Source organism: Scyliorhinus canicula, chromosome 1 (assembly GCF_902713615.1).
Source record: "Scyliorhinus canicula chromosome 1, sScyCan1.1, whole genome shotgun sequence".
Lineage (NCBI taxonomy): Eukaryota > Metazoa > Chordata > Chondrichthyes > Carcharhiniformes > Scyliorhinidae > Scyliorhinus > Scyliorhinus canicula.
In genome coordinates this window covers 280,530,411-280,548,237 of record NC_052146.1, presented here as the reverse complement: position 1 = coordinate 280,548,237, position 17,827 = coordinate 280,530,411, and the positions used below count along the sequence as shown (strand labels likewise).

Here is a 17,827-nt window from a genome sequence, read left to right as displayed (position 1 = left end):
TCCTGCCAGTTCCCCAATGTGCTGTACTGCTTTCCTTCTTTAAACTTCCGCATGCATAGATATCCACCTACTAATAAGTTAAACGTCTCCCAATCCTTTGCTGCTTTCATGAGGACTATCAAAATTAAATGCCCTGAATTAAGTCATCTGTGTCAGTAATCAATTACTCGATCCAACATCATTTAGTGATTATTATCTCATAAGTGCTGCTTCCGGCCATGTAACATTTATATAATGCCACTAAAATTATAATGAAGGGGTATTTAGACCAAAGAAAATAATAATGCATTTAATAATTACACACTATGGGAGATTGTGGTATTAAATTCTAAAGACTTATTGTTGCAGCGATAGACAACTGATGATTAAACATCTTATCCAAAGTGTCATCCTCCCTCAGTGCTACAGCAGGTGTCCCCGCTGGTCCATGTGCTCACATTTTCCCAGTAGGGTTTAAACCAGGACATTGTCACAGGTGGTCCTGGGAAGGCCATATAACCCAACCAATTAAAATTCAGACCTTGCCAAATGTGGCCTTGTGTGAATGTCACTCAGGCAAAAGGCAGAGGAGCGTAACATAGATTTCCTCCAAATTAATCACACAAACATATTTGTGACGCCCAGCTTTAAAATACAGGCAATAAGGGAGACTGACACAGCAGAAAAAGAGATGAATAAAATGTGTAGGCCTGAGTCAAAACTCCATATGCAATGTCCTGTATTTTTAATGCTTTATCATCAAGTCTGTTGGGGTTGATGGGGTGGGGGCAGCATATAAAACAAAGTGGCAACTTGAGTTATTCATGTATAAATAATTGTATAAATAATTTGTCATGATGTCAGACCTTTGCCATAGCCTATCCACCATGAGCTGGGATGCACCCACATTTCTGTTCTTAGCCACAGCACAGGTTTAAACACAATCTTTTGACTTAACTGTCGTGCTACTCATAGTTCTAAGGCTGACACCTGTTTCACGCATTTCCAACAACCCTTAATCATTGTCTGAGATACTTGAGCTATGAAAATGCTGCACAGGAGATAATATCTTCTTGTTATGTCGGGCCGAATGGCCTTCTTCTGCACTTAGGGGCTGGTTTAACACACTGGGCTAAATCGCTGGCTTTGAAAGCAGACCAAGGCAGGCCAGCAGCATGGTTCAATTCCTGTACCAGCCTCCCGGAATGTGGCGACTAGGGGCTTTTCACAGTAACTTCATTGAAGCCTACTTGTGACAATAAGCGATTTTCATTTTCATTTAATTTAATTATGTTACATATCGAGATGTGTTAATTGTTTGTATTGCAGGATTTTGAGGCGGATAATAGCATATCATAGGAGGAGGCTAATCAGCCCATTGAGTCTGCACCGGCCCCTGGAAAGAGCACTCTACCCAAACCCGCGCCTCCACCCTATCCCTGTAACCCCACCCAACCTTTTTGGACACCTAACCTACACATCTTTGAACTGTGGGATGAAACTGGAGCTCCCGGAAGAAACCCACACAGGCATGGGGAGAACGTGCAGACTCTGCACAGACAGTGACCCAAACCAGGAATCGAACCTGGGACCCTGGAGCTGTGAAGCAACTGTGCTAACCACTGTGTTACCGTGCTGCACAGTCATTTTTGGAATAGATATATATTCAGGACTTGGAAGTTAATGGTGGAGGGAGCACAAACTGCCAGACTGCAAACTTGGAGAGAATACAGTCACTTCATTTTAGACATTTAACAGCTCTCACCATGTTCTGCCTGTACAACTTGCTTTTTTTTTGGTAGATGATATGCACATTAAACAGATGTTTAAAAAAGTGCTGTCCATATAATCATGTTAGTACGGAGGGGCGGCACAGTGATTAGCACTGCTGCCTCACAGCGCCAGGGACCCGGGTTCGATTCCGACCTTGGGTGACTGTCTGTGTGGAGTTTGCACGTTCTCTCCCTCTCTGCATGGGTTTCCTCCCACAGTCCAAAGATGTGCAGATTAGGTGGACTGGTCATATTAAATTGCCCCTTAGTGACCAAAACGGTTAGTCAGGGTTACGGGGATAGGGCAAGGGGAGTGGGCTTGGGTAGCACACTCTTTCAGAGGGTCCGTGCAGATCCGGCGGGCCGAATGGCCTTCTTCTGCACTGTAGGAATTCAGCGCATGGTCCTTTTTATCACCCCTGGTGACTTGAGGGGAGCTGGTCTGGCTCGCAATGCCAGGGGGAACCCAACCTTTTCTTTTTGCATTGACAATATTTTGAAAGGAAGTGTGTTTTGGAGAGAGCTGCGCTCGCCTCCCCGCCCCACGGGGATTGACCGACGTCACAGATGGGGGCCGATGTGACAATCAGAGGCTGGGCCGGGCCGTGGGTGCTGGGTTGCTCGGGGCAACGGGAGGCGTGCGCCAGCACCTGGGGGGGCCAGCGCCACGTGCTCAGGTGTCAATGGGTCCCCATGCTGGGCAATGCCTCTTCCATCTTGGTGCCATCCTGACTTTGCAACCTCATCCAAAACCCACATTGCGCTCAATCCCCAAAGGGCGATTTCATCTCTCGGGGAGGAAGGGGAATCGTGGAATAGTCATCCTTCTGTGAAACCTAAGGGCGGGTCAACGAGAGCAGGCTAAACATGTCGGTGGATAATTTCGTAGATCACGGCCTGGATGCACCATTCCTTCTGCCCATATTCAAGGAGCGTCTGGATCAATTCAACAATCTGATCGCATTGATAGTGCGCCAGATAAAAATGATTGACAGCAATAAAAGGACACCAGAGTTAGGTGAGCAAACGTGCATTGCAATAATTCCAATGAATATTCATCCATCCCTTAGTTTAGGAATGGAAATTGGGTTAGGTTCTACGGCACCAAAGATCATTCACATTTCCTACGAATATTTCGAAGTAGCCTCCCTGATCTTGCATGCTGCCCCCTCTCAATCACCCCAACTAATTCAGTGTTCCAAACAAAAAAGGTTTAGAGATAGGTACACAGGCAGATATACCTTTCGGCCCATGCACCCTCGTGTTATCCGTCTCTTATCCTTATTCCAAACATCTTTCTCAGTGGTCGACAGATCTCCTTCGTTTTTCTTCGAAGGCTGGACATCCCCTTTTCTGTTAACTTCTTGGGACTCGAAGTCATTCTCCCCTTTCCACCTCCTGTGTGGCATTCAAGTCAGTTCAGCTTTGCGTGGTCCTGGATGCGAACAGTTCAGGGTTTTAGACACCCAGGACTAAACCCCTGGAAATTTCTGCCCTCTGTCAGAAATTGTAAGAATGAGGGAGATGTGGAGATTTCTGCTGCTGCCTCCTTCTCACCTGCATTTTTGCCTGTCTGAGTCAGCAGGTTATGCGTTGAAGGACCTGGGTATAAAAATCAAGGCTCGCAGTGCTGCATTTTTTATGTGAGTCGCGTGTCAGATGAAAAATGCTGAACTAAAGCACTCTCCAGTGAGAGTAAAATATGTCATGGCAGTATTCCAAAGAAGAACAGCAGTGTTCTGCTGTCCTGACCAATATTTAGCCTACAATCAACATCACAGAAACAGATGATCTGGCTATCATCACATTGCTGTTTATGGGAGTTTGCTATGCACAAATTGGCTGTTACCTTTTCTACATTACAACAGTAACTACACTTCAAATGTGTGACTCCTCAGATAATGAAGCAGTTCATATCCAAATGCAGCAAGGCATGGACAGTATCCAGACTTGGGCTGACAAGTGGCAAGTTACATTTGTGCCACACTAGTGCCAGGCAATGACCACCTCCTACAAGAGAGGATCTAACCACCGCCCCTTGACATTCAATGGCATTATCATCGCTGAATCCTCCACAATCAATATCCTGGGGCTTACCATCTATTAGAAACAGAACTGGACTAGCCATATTAACACTGTGACTTCCAGGGCAGGTCAAAGGCTAGGAATCCTATGATGAGTAACTCACCTCCTGACTCCCCCCAAAGCCTGCCCACCATCTACAAGGCACAAGTCAGGAGTGTGATGGACTATTCTCCACTTACCTGGATGAACACAGCTCGGTCAATGCTAAAGAAGCATGACATCATCCAGCAGCCCACTTATAGCTCCCCCTTTCACAAACATTCAAACCCTCCATCACCGACGAACAGTGGCAGCCGTGTGTACCATCTACAAGATGCACTACAGGAACTCACCAAGGTTCCTTAGACAGCACCTTCCAAACCCACGACCACTACCATCTACAAAGACAAGAGTAGCAGATACCTGGGAATCCCACCACCTGGAAATTCCACTCACCACCGTGACTTGGAAATATATCACCATTCCTTCACTGTCGCTGGAGCAACATCCTGGAACTCCCGCCCTAACAGTACTGTAGGTGTACCTATTCCTCAGGGACTGCAGCGGTTCAAGGATGCAACTCACCACCACCTTCTGAAGGGTAACTAGGGTTGGGCAATAAATGCTGGCCTAACCAATGATGCTGTCAATGATGTAAAAAAATATGTTGTTGGCTGTAAATTGCTTTTGAGATGTTATGAAAGGAGCTTTATAAATAGAATTTACAGTGCAGAAGGAGGCCATTCGGCCCATCGAGTCTGCACCGGCTCTTGGAAAGAGCACCCTACCCAAGGTCAACACCTCCACCCTATCCCCATAACTCAGTAACCCCACCCAACACTAAGGGCAATTTTGGACACTAAGAGCAATTGATCATGGCCAATCCACCTAACCCGCACATCTTTGGACTGTGGGAGGAAACCGGAGCACCCGGAGGAAACCCACGCACACACAGGGAGGATGTGCAGACTCCGCACAGACAGTGACCCAAGCCGGAATCGAACCTGGGACCCTGGAGCTGTGAAGCGATTGTGCTATTGACAATGCTACCGTGCTGCACTGACTTTGTGAAAAATTTGTTGAGAGGAGGGCTCCACACAGAGGAACACTGGACTATTTAAACAGTTAGAATTTTTGTATGTGAAATGTGTTGGCTTCTGTTGTGTCTGGAAACAAATATGTTTATTCGCCACATTTTTGAGAACACCTCTTTGAAACAAATCTGACTGTGATGCATTATGCGGAACCAAATTATACTATGTAATCGTAACATAAATCTGTTAACATCTTGTACTGGAATTGCTTTTCTCTTTTAATGAAGTTGGATACTTGTTTAAAAAAGTACCTCCATTAAAATCAAATTACTCGTAACTTGATTGATTCCCCATGCATTGCATCTAAGGAGTCAAGACCGAAATGCAGTTCTCTGTCTAAAAGACAGTGGGTGGGGATTTTTGGGTGAAAGGAGGAGGCAGTTGAGTGAGGATGGTGGGGGTGGAGGGGGGGGGGGGGGGGGGGGGGGAGAAGATGCGGATAACTGGATCCAGGCAGAAAAGGAAGTAATGGATGAGAGAAGTAGACGAGGAAGAATACAGGATGGGAGGAGGGGAGGCACGATTTGAAAAAGTGTTCTCTGAGTCCTGGACAACAATTATTCCTCAAACAATGCTGGTAGAAGCAGAGTTTTAGTCATTTACCCAATTTCTGCTTTGATATTTGCAAGTTGACTGCTAAATTGCCTGCATGGCAACAATGACTACATTTTAAAAATATTTCACTGTTCATAAAGCACATTGGGGGCGACTTGAAATCATAAGTGTTTTTCTTTTTTTTCTATTTAAAATGTTTTTAAAATAGCAACTGTGATTATTTTATACATGACTTTGATATAAGTTTCTTGTGTATACATATGCAAACATCTTACAATGTATTGTTTTCACCAGAACCAATGACGTATGATGAGTTTTATGATACAGTACAAGATCTCTTTCATGATGAATTGAAATCTGAGTACATAAAGGCCATTTTTAAGAAGATTAACATTAATCTCGAAGCACCCATAGACTGGTGTGAAGTAAGTTTTTATGGCAGTTAACTTTATTCAAGCTGTTATACATTCTCCTTTAGTCTTGTTGATGGAAATTTCCACACTAGCTGTAAGTAGAAGACTTGAGTGATCAGTTCTTTCATTATTTCCCAACAAATGTTTCAGCATGATGTTTTGGGTAGTGATCTATGAGCAGCACAGCTGAACATAGATGTAGGCTTTCATTGCAAAAATTCTTAGTAATGGTAGGAACCGGCATTTGTGAAATTCATGATGCAAAATTGTCTTTATACATTAGAAGAGTAAGACACTCGGGTGGGTGTCGGTAGCACAGAGAATGGAAAGTAGTGGACAGGAATCATAGAATTTACAGTGCAGAAATAGGCCATTCAGCCCATCGAGTCTGCACCAGCCCTTGGAAAGAGCACGCTACCCATGCCCTCACCGCCACCCTACTGTAACCCTACCTAACCTTTTGTTTGGACATTAAGAGCAATTTAGCTTGGCCAGTCCACCTAACCTGCACATCTTTGGGCTGTGGGAGGAAACCGGAGCACCCGGAGGAAACCCACGCAGACACGGGGAGAACGTGCAGATTCTGCACAGACAGTGATCCAAGCCAGGAATCGAACCTGGGACACTGGAGCTGTGAAGCAACTGTGATAACCACTGTGCTACCGTGCCGCCCAGTCAGGAAGACCAATGCAGCATAGACGACAGGATTTTTCAGTCCCATACAGTGCTGGGATAATCCAGACCCGCCGAATGTCAATGAACTTTTGGTGGTCTGTCGAACATCCCGCAGCGAGTCCTGCCATGACAGGGCCAGGAAACCCCAGCTAGAAATTTAAGGGACTAAGCCAAGAACAGAAGGTGAGCACGAGCAGGTCAAGGCCTTGGGAGAGCAAACATAAAGAATTCTTTTGAATTCTACATTTTTATATAAGAAATGAACCTTTGTGTGCACTGTTACAATCCGCATAGAGGCCAGTAATCTGAAAAGAAAGGAATCAACAAACAACTCTAACAAAAGGAGCTGATGTATAAGATTTCATTATTTGAAAGGTTTACCATATCAGTGTCACGAGGCTGTGCCCCATTATATCTGAAAATATGACTTTTGAACTTTCAACTGGCTGGAAATTCTGCAATTTGAAATGGGAAAGAACAAACTTAAAAATGCAAAGCCACCTTCCGAGGTGAAATTGAAAAAAAACAAACAAGACATCCCTCATGGGAATGTGAAGAGATGGACATTTCCTGTAATTCAAAGATCCATGAAAACTCATCACTGTCTAAGGTAGAGACATTAACATGCAAACTACTGAATAATGAAAAACAATGGCTGCCACAGATAGACCCACACAAAACATCCTTGGAAATACACAATGGGTGAAGTATAACAGGCCAATCCGCCGCTATTTCTGGGAGATTGCAAGTGACAAAGTGGGTGGCTTGAGTTTTCAGCAGGGGAAATAGGCTGAAAAGCTGCACTCTCTCCCTCTCCATTTTTAGAACAAGAGTATTAACTGGTTTGGAAGACAAATTTACTAAAAATCTACCATCAAACTGAGATCTTGTAATTATTGCAACATTTTCTACATCTGGCCAATCCGTGAAACCACCTATTCCAAATCAGCCCAACGTTTAACAAGCAACTCCCCCCCCCCCCCCCCCCCCCCCCACCACCATCAACAGCGAGGCTGAATGCAAGGTTTAGCAGTTGGCAGCAGGCGGGGTTTGAGCGTTTTGGGAACTTGTTTATAGGGGCAAGTTTGCGGGGCTGGAGGACTTGGAGGAAATGTATGAGTGGCCCATGGGCCATGTCTTTAGGTACCTGTAGGTTTGGGACTTTGTGAGGAAGGAGGTATTGTTCTTTCCAGGGCTGCCGCCCCTGGGGTTGCAGGACAAGGTGCTGTCAAAGGATGAAATGGGGGAGGGGGGTAAGGGGGTTAAAATGGGGAAGGCAGGGTATGGCGTGGGGTTGGTGTCAGAGGGGCTTGTGGTTGTTTATTGAGTTGTTTTGTTCTTCTGATATCTTGTGTATATATGTGAAAATGCCAGTGAAAGTTAAATTATGCATGCATTGACAGACAGAAATATAGGAAAATTGAAGTTCACTTTAATTAGTCAATGCAACAAAGATGATTCTCACAAATGTCTCAGTGTCAGTCTCACAACAGATTTCACATAACGTGCCTTTAAAACTCTTGCTCCTGTAGGCAAGATCTCGCATTGGTTTTGCAGGATTTGACCCTGGAGTCACTTTTACCAGCAGCGTTAGTCCTTTAACGTCTGCAGATACATTAACCGCAAGAAGGTATACTTCTGTGAACCCAGTTTCCCTTTGATCACGACAGTCCCGTTGGTATAGCTTTCCAGACTCCTTTTCATCCGACAATCCAGCAACACCCTTGTTCAGGGCCTGGTCACCGCTGGAATGAACAGGAAGCTCTTCAACATGTCTCAGCTATTCACACTGCTTTTTGGTTTCAGCCCCTTTAATTACCTTGCACAGAACTCTAGCTTTCTTCTTGCTGCCAAACAGAAAACTGACCTATGTGTTACTGGGATTTGCTTCTTCTCCTGATCACCAAGAGTTCTGTGTGCCTGTGTTCTGCACACCCTGCCTCTTCCCCCCCCACCCCCCACTCCCTCCCACTGCCAACCATTAGCTTCTACTTTCCATTTTGATTGCCCAGCTGTCATCTCCATTTCTCAGCTCTCATCTTTGTAACAATGTCAAGTCAAAAGGTCACTTCCCGGAAAGGACCTCACAGCTAGGAAATCTAATTTCAGTTTCATTTCCCAGAGCTACAGTTTGGTCGGAAGAATGAAGAGAGACAACATAAAATAAAAGCAGCAGAGTGACTTTGGCCTGTGCGAAGTTGGCAAGATAGGTTGAGAAAGTGGTAAATAATGCACACCACATCTTTGTCAATCGATTCATAAGAGTATAAAAGCAAGGAAGTTATGTTCAACTTGGATAAAATGCTGGTTCAGTGTCCACTGAGGTATTACGCCCGGTCTGGGCATCACACTTTAGGAAAGATGTGAAGGCATTAGGGAGCAGATAAGATTGTTCTCCTTGGAGAAGAGAAGGTTGAGAGTAGATTTGATGGAGGTGTTCAAAATCATGAGAGCTCCTTTTTATTTTATTGGAGTGCAGGTACCTCTGGCAAGGCCAGCATTTGTTGCCCATCTCTAATTGCCTTTGAACTGAATGGCTTGTTGGGCATTTCAGAGGGAAGTTAAGAGCCAACCATATTTCTGTGGGCCTGGAGCCGGATGTAGACCAGAACAGATAAAGATTGTGATGATATGATCTGCATACTCGTCTGCCATTGGGCCAGAACGTCGGCTAACCATTGGCCCTGGTCGGTCATGTGCCTCTCGACCGATTGGCCGAGAGGCTGAGTTAACCACGCCTCTATCAACGAGGTATAAATGCTCAGAAGCCTGACGATCGTCCCTTTCCACTGTAGACGATCGCCAGGCTGTGTTCTAGTTAATTAAAGCCTGACATTGGTAAATCACTCGCCTCGCGTGCAATCGATGGTACATCAAAGATGGAACCTTTTCTTCCTAAAGGATATTAGTGAATCAGATGAGTCTTTACCACAATTGATAGTTTCATGACACACTACTGAGACTAGCTTTATATTCCAGATTTATTAACTGAGTTCAAAGTGCATCAACTACCATGGTGTGATTTGGACCCATGTCCGTGGAGCATTAGATGGCTCTCCGGATTACTAGTTCAGTGACATGACCTATTATTTATTCTTTCATGGGACACAAGCTGTGCTGGCAAGGCCAAAATCTGTTTCCCATCCTTAATTTCCATAGAGAAGCTGGTGGTTAGTCACCTTCTTGAACCTTTATCTTCTGCTGTAGATCCCCCACAGTGCTGTGTGAAGGTACAGTGATATATTTCCAAGTCAGTGCAGTGTTTGTCATAGAGGCAGATTGTGGTTTTGGTATCTGCCGCCTTTGTCCTTCTAGGTGTTAAGGACATCTGGTTTGGAAAGCACTGTCAAAGGAGGTTTGGCAAGTTTCTGCAGTACATCTTGTATATGTGGCATACTGCTGTTACTGGGGTTTGGTGGTGGAGGGAGTGAATGTTTCAGTCGGTGGATAAATGAGGTGCTAATCAAGGGAGCTGCTTTGTCCTGGGTGGTGTTAAGCTTCTTGAGATTTGTTGGAGTTGTGTTCATCTCGATAAATGGATTACTACAGCTCCACATACTTCTTCTAATGTGTGCCTTGTAAATGGCAAAAGGCAGGCAGGCCTTTTTGTGTGTGTGTGTGTTGGGGGGGGGGGGGGGGGGTTTGCAGTAAATTACTTCCAGCCTCTGACCTGCTCTTATAGGCATCACATCTATATGGCTCATCTAGTTAAGCTTCTGATTAATGATAATCTCCAGGGTTTTAATGGTGGGGGCTATCTTCTCCATCAACATCCCACACATCCAGACTGTGGAATAGGTATCATGGGCAAAATTCTCCGACCCCCCCGCAGGGTCGGAGAATCGCCCGGTGCCGTCATAAATCCCGCCCCCGCCGTGGCCGGAATTCTCCGCCATCCGGGAATTGGCGGGGGTGGGAACCGCGCGGCGCCGATCAGCGTGCCCCCGCGGCGATTCTCCAGCCCGCGATGGGCCGAAGTTCCGCCACTGAGAGGCCAATCCCGCCGTCGTGGTTCCAACCACCTCTGGTGGCAGCGGGATTGGCGGCCCGAGCGGGCCCCGGGGTCCTGGGGGGGGGGGGGGGGGCGTGGGGTGATCGGACCCCGGGGGGTGCCCCCACGGTGGCCTGGCCCGTGATCGGGGCCCACCGATTGGCGGGTGGGCCAGTGCCGTGGGGGCACTCTTTTTCTTCCGCTGCTCTCCACCATGTCAGCGGCCGCTGACGCACCGGCGCATGCGCGAACCGGCGAAGGCCTTTCGGCCAGCCCCGATGCCGGCCGGCGGGCGTCAAAGGCCGTTGGCGCTGGTTTTGGCGCCAGTCGGCGTGGCGCCAACCACTCCGGCGCGGGCCTAGCCCTTAAAGGTGCGGAGAATTCCGAACCTTTGGGGAGGCCCGACGCCGGAGTGGTTGGCGCCACTCCGCTACGCCGGGACCCCCCGCCCCGCCGGGTAGGGGAGTATCCCGGCCCATGTGTTGGAAGCGTGGAGGTGTGATTTTCACTGTCTGCAGTCATCTTCAATGCCCAGAAAATATCATCCTTTGTCCTGGGCAGTGTTGAGCTTCTTGAGTGTTGTTGAAGCTGTGCTTATCTAAACAAAGTGGATGAATACAGCTTCACACACTTCTAATATGTCACCTTGTAAATGGCAGGCAGGCTTTTTGAGGGGTGGCTGGAAGTTGTCAATTGCAGGCTATTAAAAGCCGGTTTAGCTCACTTGGCTGGACAGCTGGTTCGTGATGCAGTGCCAGGCCAGCAGCGCAGGTACAATTTCCACAGCGGCCAAGGTTATTCATGAAAGCCCGCCTTCTCAATTTTGCCCCTCGGCTGAGGTGTGTTGATCCTCAGCATAAATCATCACCAGTCAGCTTCCTGCCTCAAAGGGGAAAGCAGACTATCGTCACCTGAGATTTTACCTTCACTAAAAGCTATTTATCTTTGAAGTGAAAAGAAGCTTTGCAGATCAAAAGATCTGAGGGGATTAAAGCCTTGTGATGCGTTTTTGGCTTTCTATTAAGTTACAGGTGCTGCTTTCAGACATCTGTCTGAGGCAGCAGGTGTAAAGCATAGGTGAGTAGAAAAGCAATTTAGTTTTTCACTTTTTCTGCCTTGACTGCTCTTTAGCTTCAAGGCAGGGGTGACTTGTTTACAGGGAGGGAAGGGGTCTCTGTTATGGGGATTATAGGGGGTTCTCTGAGATGGTGGGGTGGGTTCCTGTTATGGGGAGTTTCCTGTTATAAGGGGGTTTTCTGCTTTGGGGGGGTTCCCTGTTTGGGGGGGGGGGGGTTCCCTGTTATTGGGGATTCTTTGCTCTGGAGGTTCCCTGTTATGGGCGGGGGGGGGGGGGTCTCTGATGAGAATCTCAAGTGGGGGTTTCAATGGGGTTTCTGATGGGGGTGGTCGGCTCACTCTCATGCTGGGGGAGGAGAGAGGGTGCCTGTATCTGTCGCAGAGGTGTGTGTGTGCAAGATTTGCATTATAGTGAGTGGGGGAGGGGGGGGGGGCGCAGCCGCTGGATCTTGCTATAGGGCCACACACTCATAATAGTAGCCCGATAGCGGATTTGCGACAGAATCCTTGCATGGCAAGGGACACTGACTCTCTTCTGGGCATCATTCCCCACGCCAGTGTGAAACAGAAGTGAGAGAACCTTGTCTTCTGAACGGAGAATTCAATGGCAGATGTTTAGCTTGGGCAAATTAGTAGCACTGGGGGACAGAACATGATTGGATTTGAATACGTTGTTAAGGGTTTAAAGGAAGATAAATAAGATGTGAAAGAAAGGTATGAAGAAAGGTTCATAAAGAGTATACTTTGTTTTTGCACTTTAACTGAATAAGAAATTAAGCTAATATATCTGAGTTCTAAAGAAATTAGGTTATATTAGGTAAGACGAAAGGAAAACAGTATTTAAGGAGATGATTAAAACTATGCAGAGAGTTGTGTACCTCCCAGCAAGAAGTGTCTGTGAAGAAACCCTGTCTTGAAAAGTTAGCTGCTGGTTTTACCACAGAAGCGACCCCGAAAAGATGAAACAGCCTTGGGTGATAACAATTGCTGGATTTTTAGAGATTCTAAAATGTATAGGGTGTTGTGGAACAATTTGGGGAAAGTTACCTCTGAAGATAGTTAGGTTAACATTGTTTTGGATCTGTTTAAATTAGTGATACTGTGTATAGCCATTGGCTGATTTAATGTGCCTTTTCTTTAGTTTACTTTATTGTTGCTTCTTAAAATCATCAGAAAATGTCGGGGATGTCTTTCACTGGATTTTGAATCTTTCCACATACTATACGGCGGATTTATGCAGGAGTAATGTTTCATAGGACAGGGAGCCCAGGGACTGGTTTTGAGCAACGTGTTTCTGTAATGACACGCATGGTAACATTCAACTAGGTGTCAACTGTGTATGTGTGTGTGTGTGTGAGATGATCTTGACTAAACAGGGGCATGGTATTTTGAGGATGATAGCAGGAGTGCTGAGGTTCAGAGGGTGTTGGGAACAGCACCCTCCATGTTGAGACTGCTAGTTTGGCAATCAAGTTGTTTCTGGACATGACCTTGGCTGCAGTTAGTTTTAGATGTTCCCAGAAGGTCAGTGCCCTCTCTAAGGTCACTCCGAGGTATGTTGGAATTGGGTGGTGCTTTAACTTGTAGCCATTCATTTGGATGTTCAGCTCTTTATTGGCTTTTGCATTGTAAAGATGGAATAAGCCGGATACTGTTTTCCAGGGCTTGGCTTGAGTCACCATGTTTTGCAATATGGTTCAAGTTTTGACAATTCTTCGTTTAGGGTCTGGTCCAGGTTTGAGTTGCAAGAAAAATGTTGTCGGCATTTTTGAACTTTTGGAGGTAGCTTTTGGGAGATAATTTGTGTACAAGCTGAATAGGGCTAGTCCCAGTACTGAGCCTTCGGGAGTCCATTGGTGTATCTTTTCTTTGTATGTTTTGCCTGTCCAAGGTGAACACTGAACCTTTGATTGTTCAACAGTGTTCCGATGCTGTTAGTACACACAGCCACACACAGTAAATGTGTGTGGGGGGGATAGAAACAAAATAATTTTACAGAAATTAATATTAGTTCACATATTTTCCAGAGTCTAAGTGTCAAAGACCAGAGGGTGTTTCCTTTAAAGCAGAGTTGTTCTGACGAATTTCCGCTTGAACTTAAATCCGGAATTCTTCTTGTGACCATGGAGTGATTGGTCACATAAAGGGTTGATCTTGTTCAAAATCACAGAAAAGGGTTCTAGATCCAGGTGGAATTTTGATGAAAAGGCGTAGGTGAATGTTAGAGGAGTAGTTTACCCCTGGAATGGTTTGTCTTCTGATCACCGGACCCGGCAGAAAACAGTGAGAGGTTTGGCTGGAAAGTTGAAACAGTCTTGTGCTTCACAGACAGTCTCTTCTAGCATGCGGGAGGGGGGGGGGGGGGGGGGGTCAAGCTGTAAGGCCCCAGATACAGGAACTGATGAATTTATCAAGGAGGAATTCCATAAACAGAGGAAAGAAATGCATGAGAATCCTGCAATGGCCATTGCAGAAGCTGTGGCACCCCTGAAGAGTACTTTGGAGCGGATGGAGAGGTGTTTGGAGATGCAGGGGTCACAGATTCGGGAGATTGAAGGCGTGATCTCAGACCACAGCGATCGTGTGGTGGCTCTGGAGGCAGAGGTGGGGCTCCTAGGAGACCTCTGTAAAACGCTGAGGGCAAAAGTTGAGGAGCAAAAGAATACCTCGAGAAGACAGAACCTGTGAATAGTGGGCCTGCCTGAAGGAGTGGAAGGTGTGAGTGCCACGAGGTACGTCCCGAGGATGCTGGCGAGACTGGTGGCAGAAAGGGTGCGAGATAAGGCACCTGAAGTGGACCGAGCGCATTGGTCTCTGTGGCAAAAGCCTAGAGCTGGGAAGCCGCCGCGGGCGGTGATCGTGAGACTCCATAAATTTGTGGAGAAAGAGTAAATTCAACGGTGGGCCAGGCTGAAGCGTAGCTGCGACTGGGAGGAGGGGGGGGGGGGGGGTAGATGGAGGGGGAGGTCATTAGGATGTGCCTTTGGGCAGCGGCAGCCACACTAGGCTGGTGAACGGAAGTGAGGTGGTGGGGGAGAAGGCCAAGAGGGGTGGCCAGGGGGAGGGGGGAAGGGGTAGTTGGGGGGAAGAAGGCGAAGGGGAAAAGCCGGTGTGGGGGGGTGGTTTCTGCGACGTGGCAGGGGGTGAGAGATGACATGGTCAAGAGCGAAGAAAGGGGCCATATGTGATGGGTTAGGTACAGAGTGGAATTAAAGGGGCAGGAGATAAGCGGGGAAGATGACGGACGGTAGAGGGATTGGAGGCGCAAGCCTCCGGTAAGGTTGGTAACGTGGAACGTCCGTGGGCTGAATGGGCCGGTTAAAAGGTCGCGGGTGTTCGCGCACCTCAGGAGCTTGAAAGCGGGGGTTCACCTCCGTGTGAAGGACCAGGTTAGGTTAAGGAAGGGGTGGGTCAGGCAGGTTTTTCACTCGGGGTTTGATTTGAAATCGAGGGGTGTGGCGATTTTAATGAGCAAAAAAATGGGATCATGAATGTGAAGGAGGTGAGGGATCCAGGTGGGAGATATGTGACTGTGAGTGGGGTATTGGAAGGGGCACCTGTAGTGTTGGTAAACGTGTATGCCCCAAATTGGGATGATATGGGTTTTATGAGGGGGTTGCTGGCAGCAATCCCGGATTTGGCCATGTTCCAGTTGATCATGGGAGGAGATTTTAACTGGGTCCTGGAGCCGAGGGTGGATAGATCGAGCCCAGGTCGATGGGTAGGGTATGAATGGCAAGGGAGCTGGGGGGGTTTATGGAGAGGATGGGTACGGTGGATCCATGGCACTTTCAGAACCCAGTGGGAAGGTACTATTCCTTTTCACACGTCTATAAAGTGTATTCGAGGATTGATTACTTTGTAGTGAGTCGGGAGATTTTGGTTGGGGTGGAGGAGGCAGAGTATGCGGGGATAGTTATCTCGGACCATGCACCCCACTGGCTGGATATTCGGTTCAGTACGGGACGAGAACAGAGGCCGGGGTGGAGGTTTGACTCGGGGTTGTTGGCGGATGGAGGTTTTTGTGATGAGGTGCGGTTGGCGATTAGGGATTATGTGGAGTTCAATCAGAATGGGGAGGTGTCGGCGGGCATGTTTTGGGAAGCACTGAAGGCAGTGGTCCGGTGAGAAATTATCTCATTTACGGTTCTTGTGAATAAGGAAAGGAGGGCGGAACATGACCGTCTTGTGAGCGAGATAGTGGAGGTGGACAGGGAATATTCGAGGGTGCCCACCGTGGAGGGATTGGCGAGGCAGAAAAAGTTGCAGGGGAAATGTGACAGGCTGACAACGGGGAGGGTGGTAGGGCAACTGTGTAGGGCAAGATGGGTGCAATATGAGTATGGGGAGAAGGCGAGCCGCATGCTGGCGCACCAGCTGCGGAGGCAGGCTGCGTCCAGGGAAGTATTGAAGATCCGGACTAGGGCTGGGGATGTGGTGTCAGAGCCAGGGAAGATAAATGAGGCATTTAGGAAGTACTGCCAGGGACTTTATGAGGCAGACCCAGGAGGAGAGGAGGGGGACATGGGATGGTTCCTGGACGAACTGGAGTTTCTCCAGGTGGAGGAAGCAAAGAGGCAGGCATTGGAGGAGCCCCTGGGGCTGAGCGAGGTGCTGGATAGTATTAGGGGTATAAAGTCGGGGAAGGCCCCTGGGCCGGATGGGTAACCGGCAGAATTTTATGTGGAATTTGCGGCGGACCTGGCACCACATCTGTTGGCGTTTAATGAAGCACTGGTGAAGGGGTGTTGCCGGAGATGAGGAAGCAGGCAGTAATCACACTAATCCCAAAAATAGGGAAGGATCCAGTGGAATGTGGGTCATATAGACTCATATCACTATTGAATACGGATGTGAAAGTATTGGCTAAGTTGTTGACGGGGCGGATGGAGGGGCGGGGTGGTTGCAGAAGATCAAACAGGCTTCGCGAAGGGATTGCAGCTCGCGAGTAATATAAGACGGCTGTTGAATGTGGTGATGAATCCGTCGAGAGCTCTGGTACCGGAGGTGGTGATGTCCATGGACGCGGAGAAAGCATTTGATCGGGTGGAGTGGCGGTACTTGTTCGAAGTTTTGGAATGTTTGGGTTTGGGGCGAGATTTGTGGCATAGGTGCGGTTGCTGTATGTGGCACCAAGAGCGAGGGTGAGGACAAATGAAATGAGCCCACGAAGCTTTGACTTACACAGGGGTACGAGGCAGGGGTGCCCACTGTCGCCGCTGCTGTTTGTGCTGGCCATAGAGCCATTGGCGATGGCTCTCAGGGGATCGGCAGAGTGGCAGGGGACAATGAGGGGACAGAGGGCGCATCGGGTGTAGCTCTATGCCGATGACCTCTTGCTGTACGTTTCAGATCCGTTGGAGAGTATGGGAAGGATTATGGGCCTGTTGGGGAGGTTTGGAGGGTTCTTGGGATACAAGCTGAATGTAGGGAAAAGCAAGGTATTCCCGGTGAATGAGCTGGCACAGCGGGCTAATTTAGGGGGCTTGCCATTTACGGTAGCGAGGGATAGGTTTAGGTACTGGGGGATTCAGGTAGTGAGGGAATGGACAGGGCTCCATAAGTGGAACTTAACGAAGCTGGTGGAGGAGGCCAGGGAGGATCTTAAGAGGTGGGATACACCGCACTTAACATTGGCAGGGAGGGTCCAAGTGGTGAAAATGAATATTCTGCCATGGTTCTTGTTTATCTGTCAGGCTTTCCTGATCTTTATACCAAAGGCCTTTTTTCGGAAAGTGGACACAATCATCTCTGACTTTGTATGGGCGGGGAAGGTGCCGAGGGTGGGGAACACCCTGTTACAGAGGCAGAGGCAGCGTTACCAAACTTGCTTCATTATTATTGGGCGGCGAATGTGGACAAGGTGCGGCAGTGGTGGGAAGGAGAAGGGGTAGACTGGGTTTAGGATGGAGGAGGAATCTTGTAAGGGGTCTAGTTTGAGGGCTATGGTGACGGCAACATTGCCAATGGCCCATTCAGAGAGCCCAGTGGTGCAGTCCACGGTGAAGATATGGAATCAGCTGAGGAGGCATTTTAGGGTGGAAGGGATGTCGGTGCTAACGCCTCTGTGCGAGAATCATGGGTTTGAGCCGGGGGGGGAGGGGGGATGGAAAGTGTATACAGGAGGTGGAGGGAAGTGGGGCTGGTCAAGGTGAGGGATTTGTATTTGGAGGAATGGTTCGCCAGTCTGGAGGAGCTAAGGGAGAG

General features: G+C 47.9%; 1 protein-coding gene across 1 annotated transcript in view; it reads left to right on the top strand.

Moving 5' to 3' along the window:
- The first annotated feature begins 2,412 nt into the window (after positions 1 to 2,412).
- LOC119974773 (WD repeat-containing protein 64-like) overlaps positions 2,413 to 17,827 on the top strand; it is a 208,166-nt gene continuing 192,751 nt past the window's right edge. The window contains exons 1-2 of the mRNA XM_038813996.1: positions 2,413 to 2,769; positions 5,759 to 5,889. Of these exons, the coding sequence (XP_038669924.1) occupies positions 2,619 to 2,769; positions 5,759 to 5,889 (282 nt within the window). The 5' untranslated portion in view covers positions 2,413 to 2,618. The remainder of the gene's footprint in view (positions 2,770 to 5,758; positions 5,890 to 17,827) is intronic.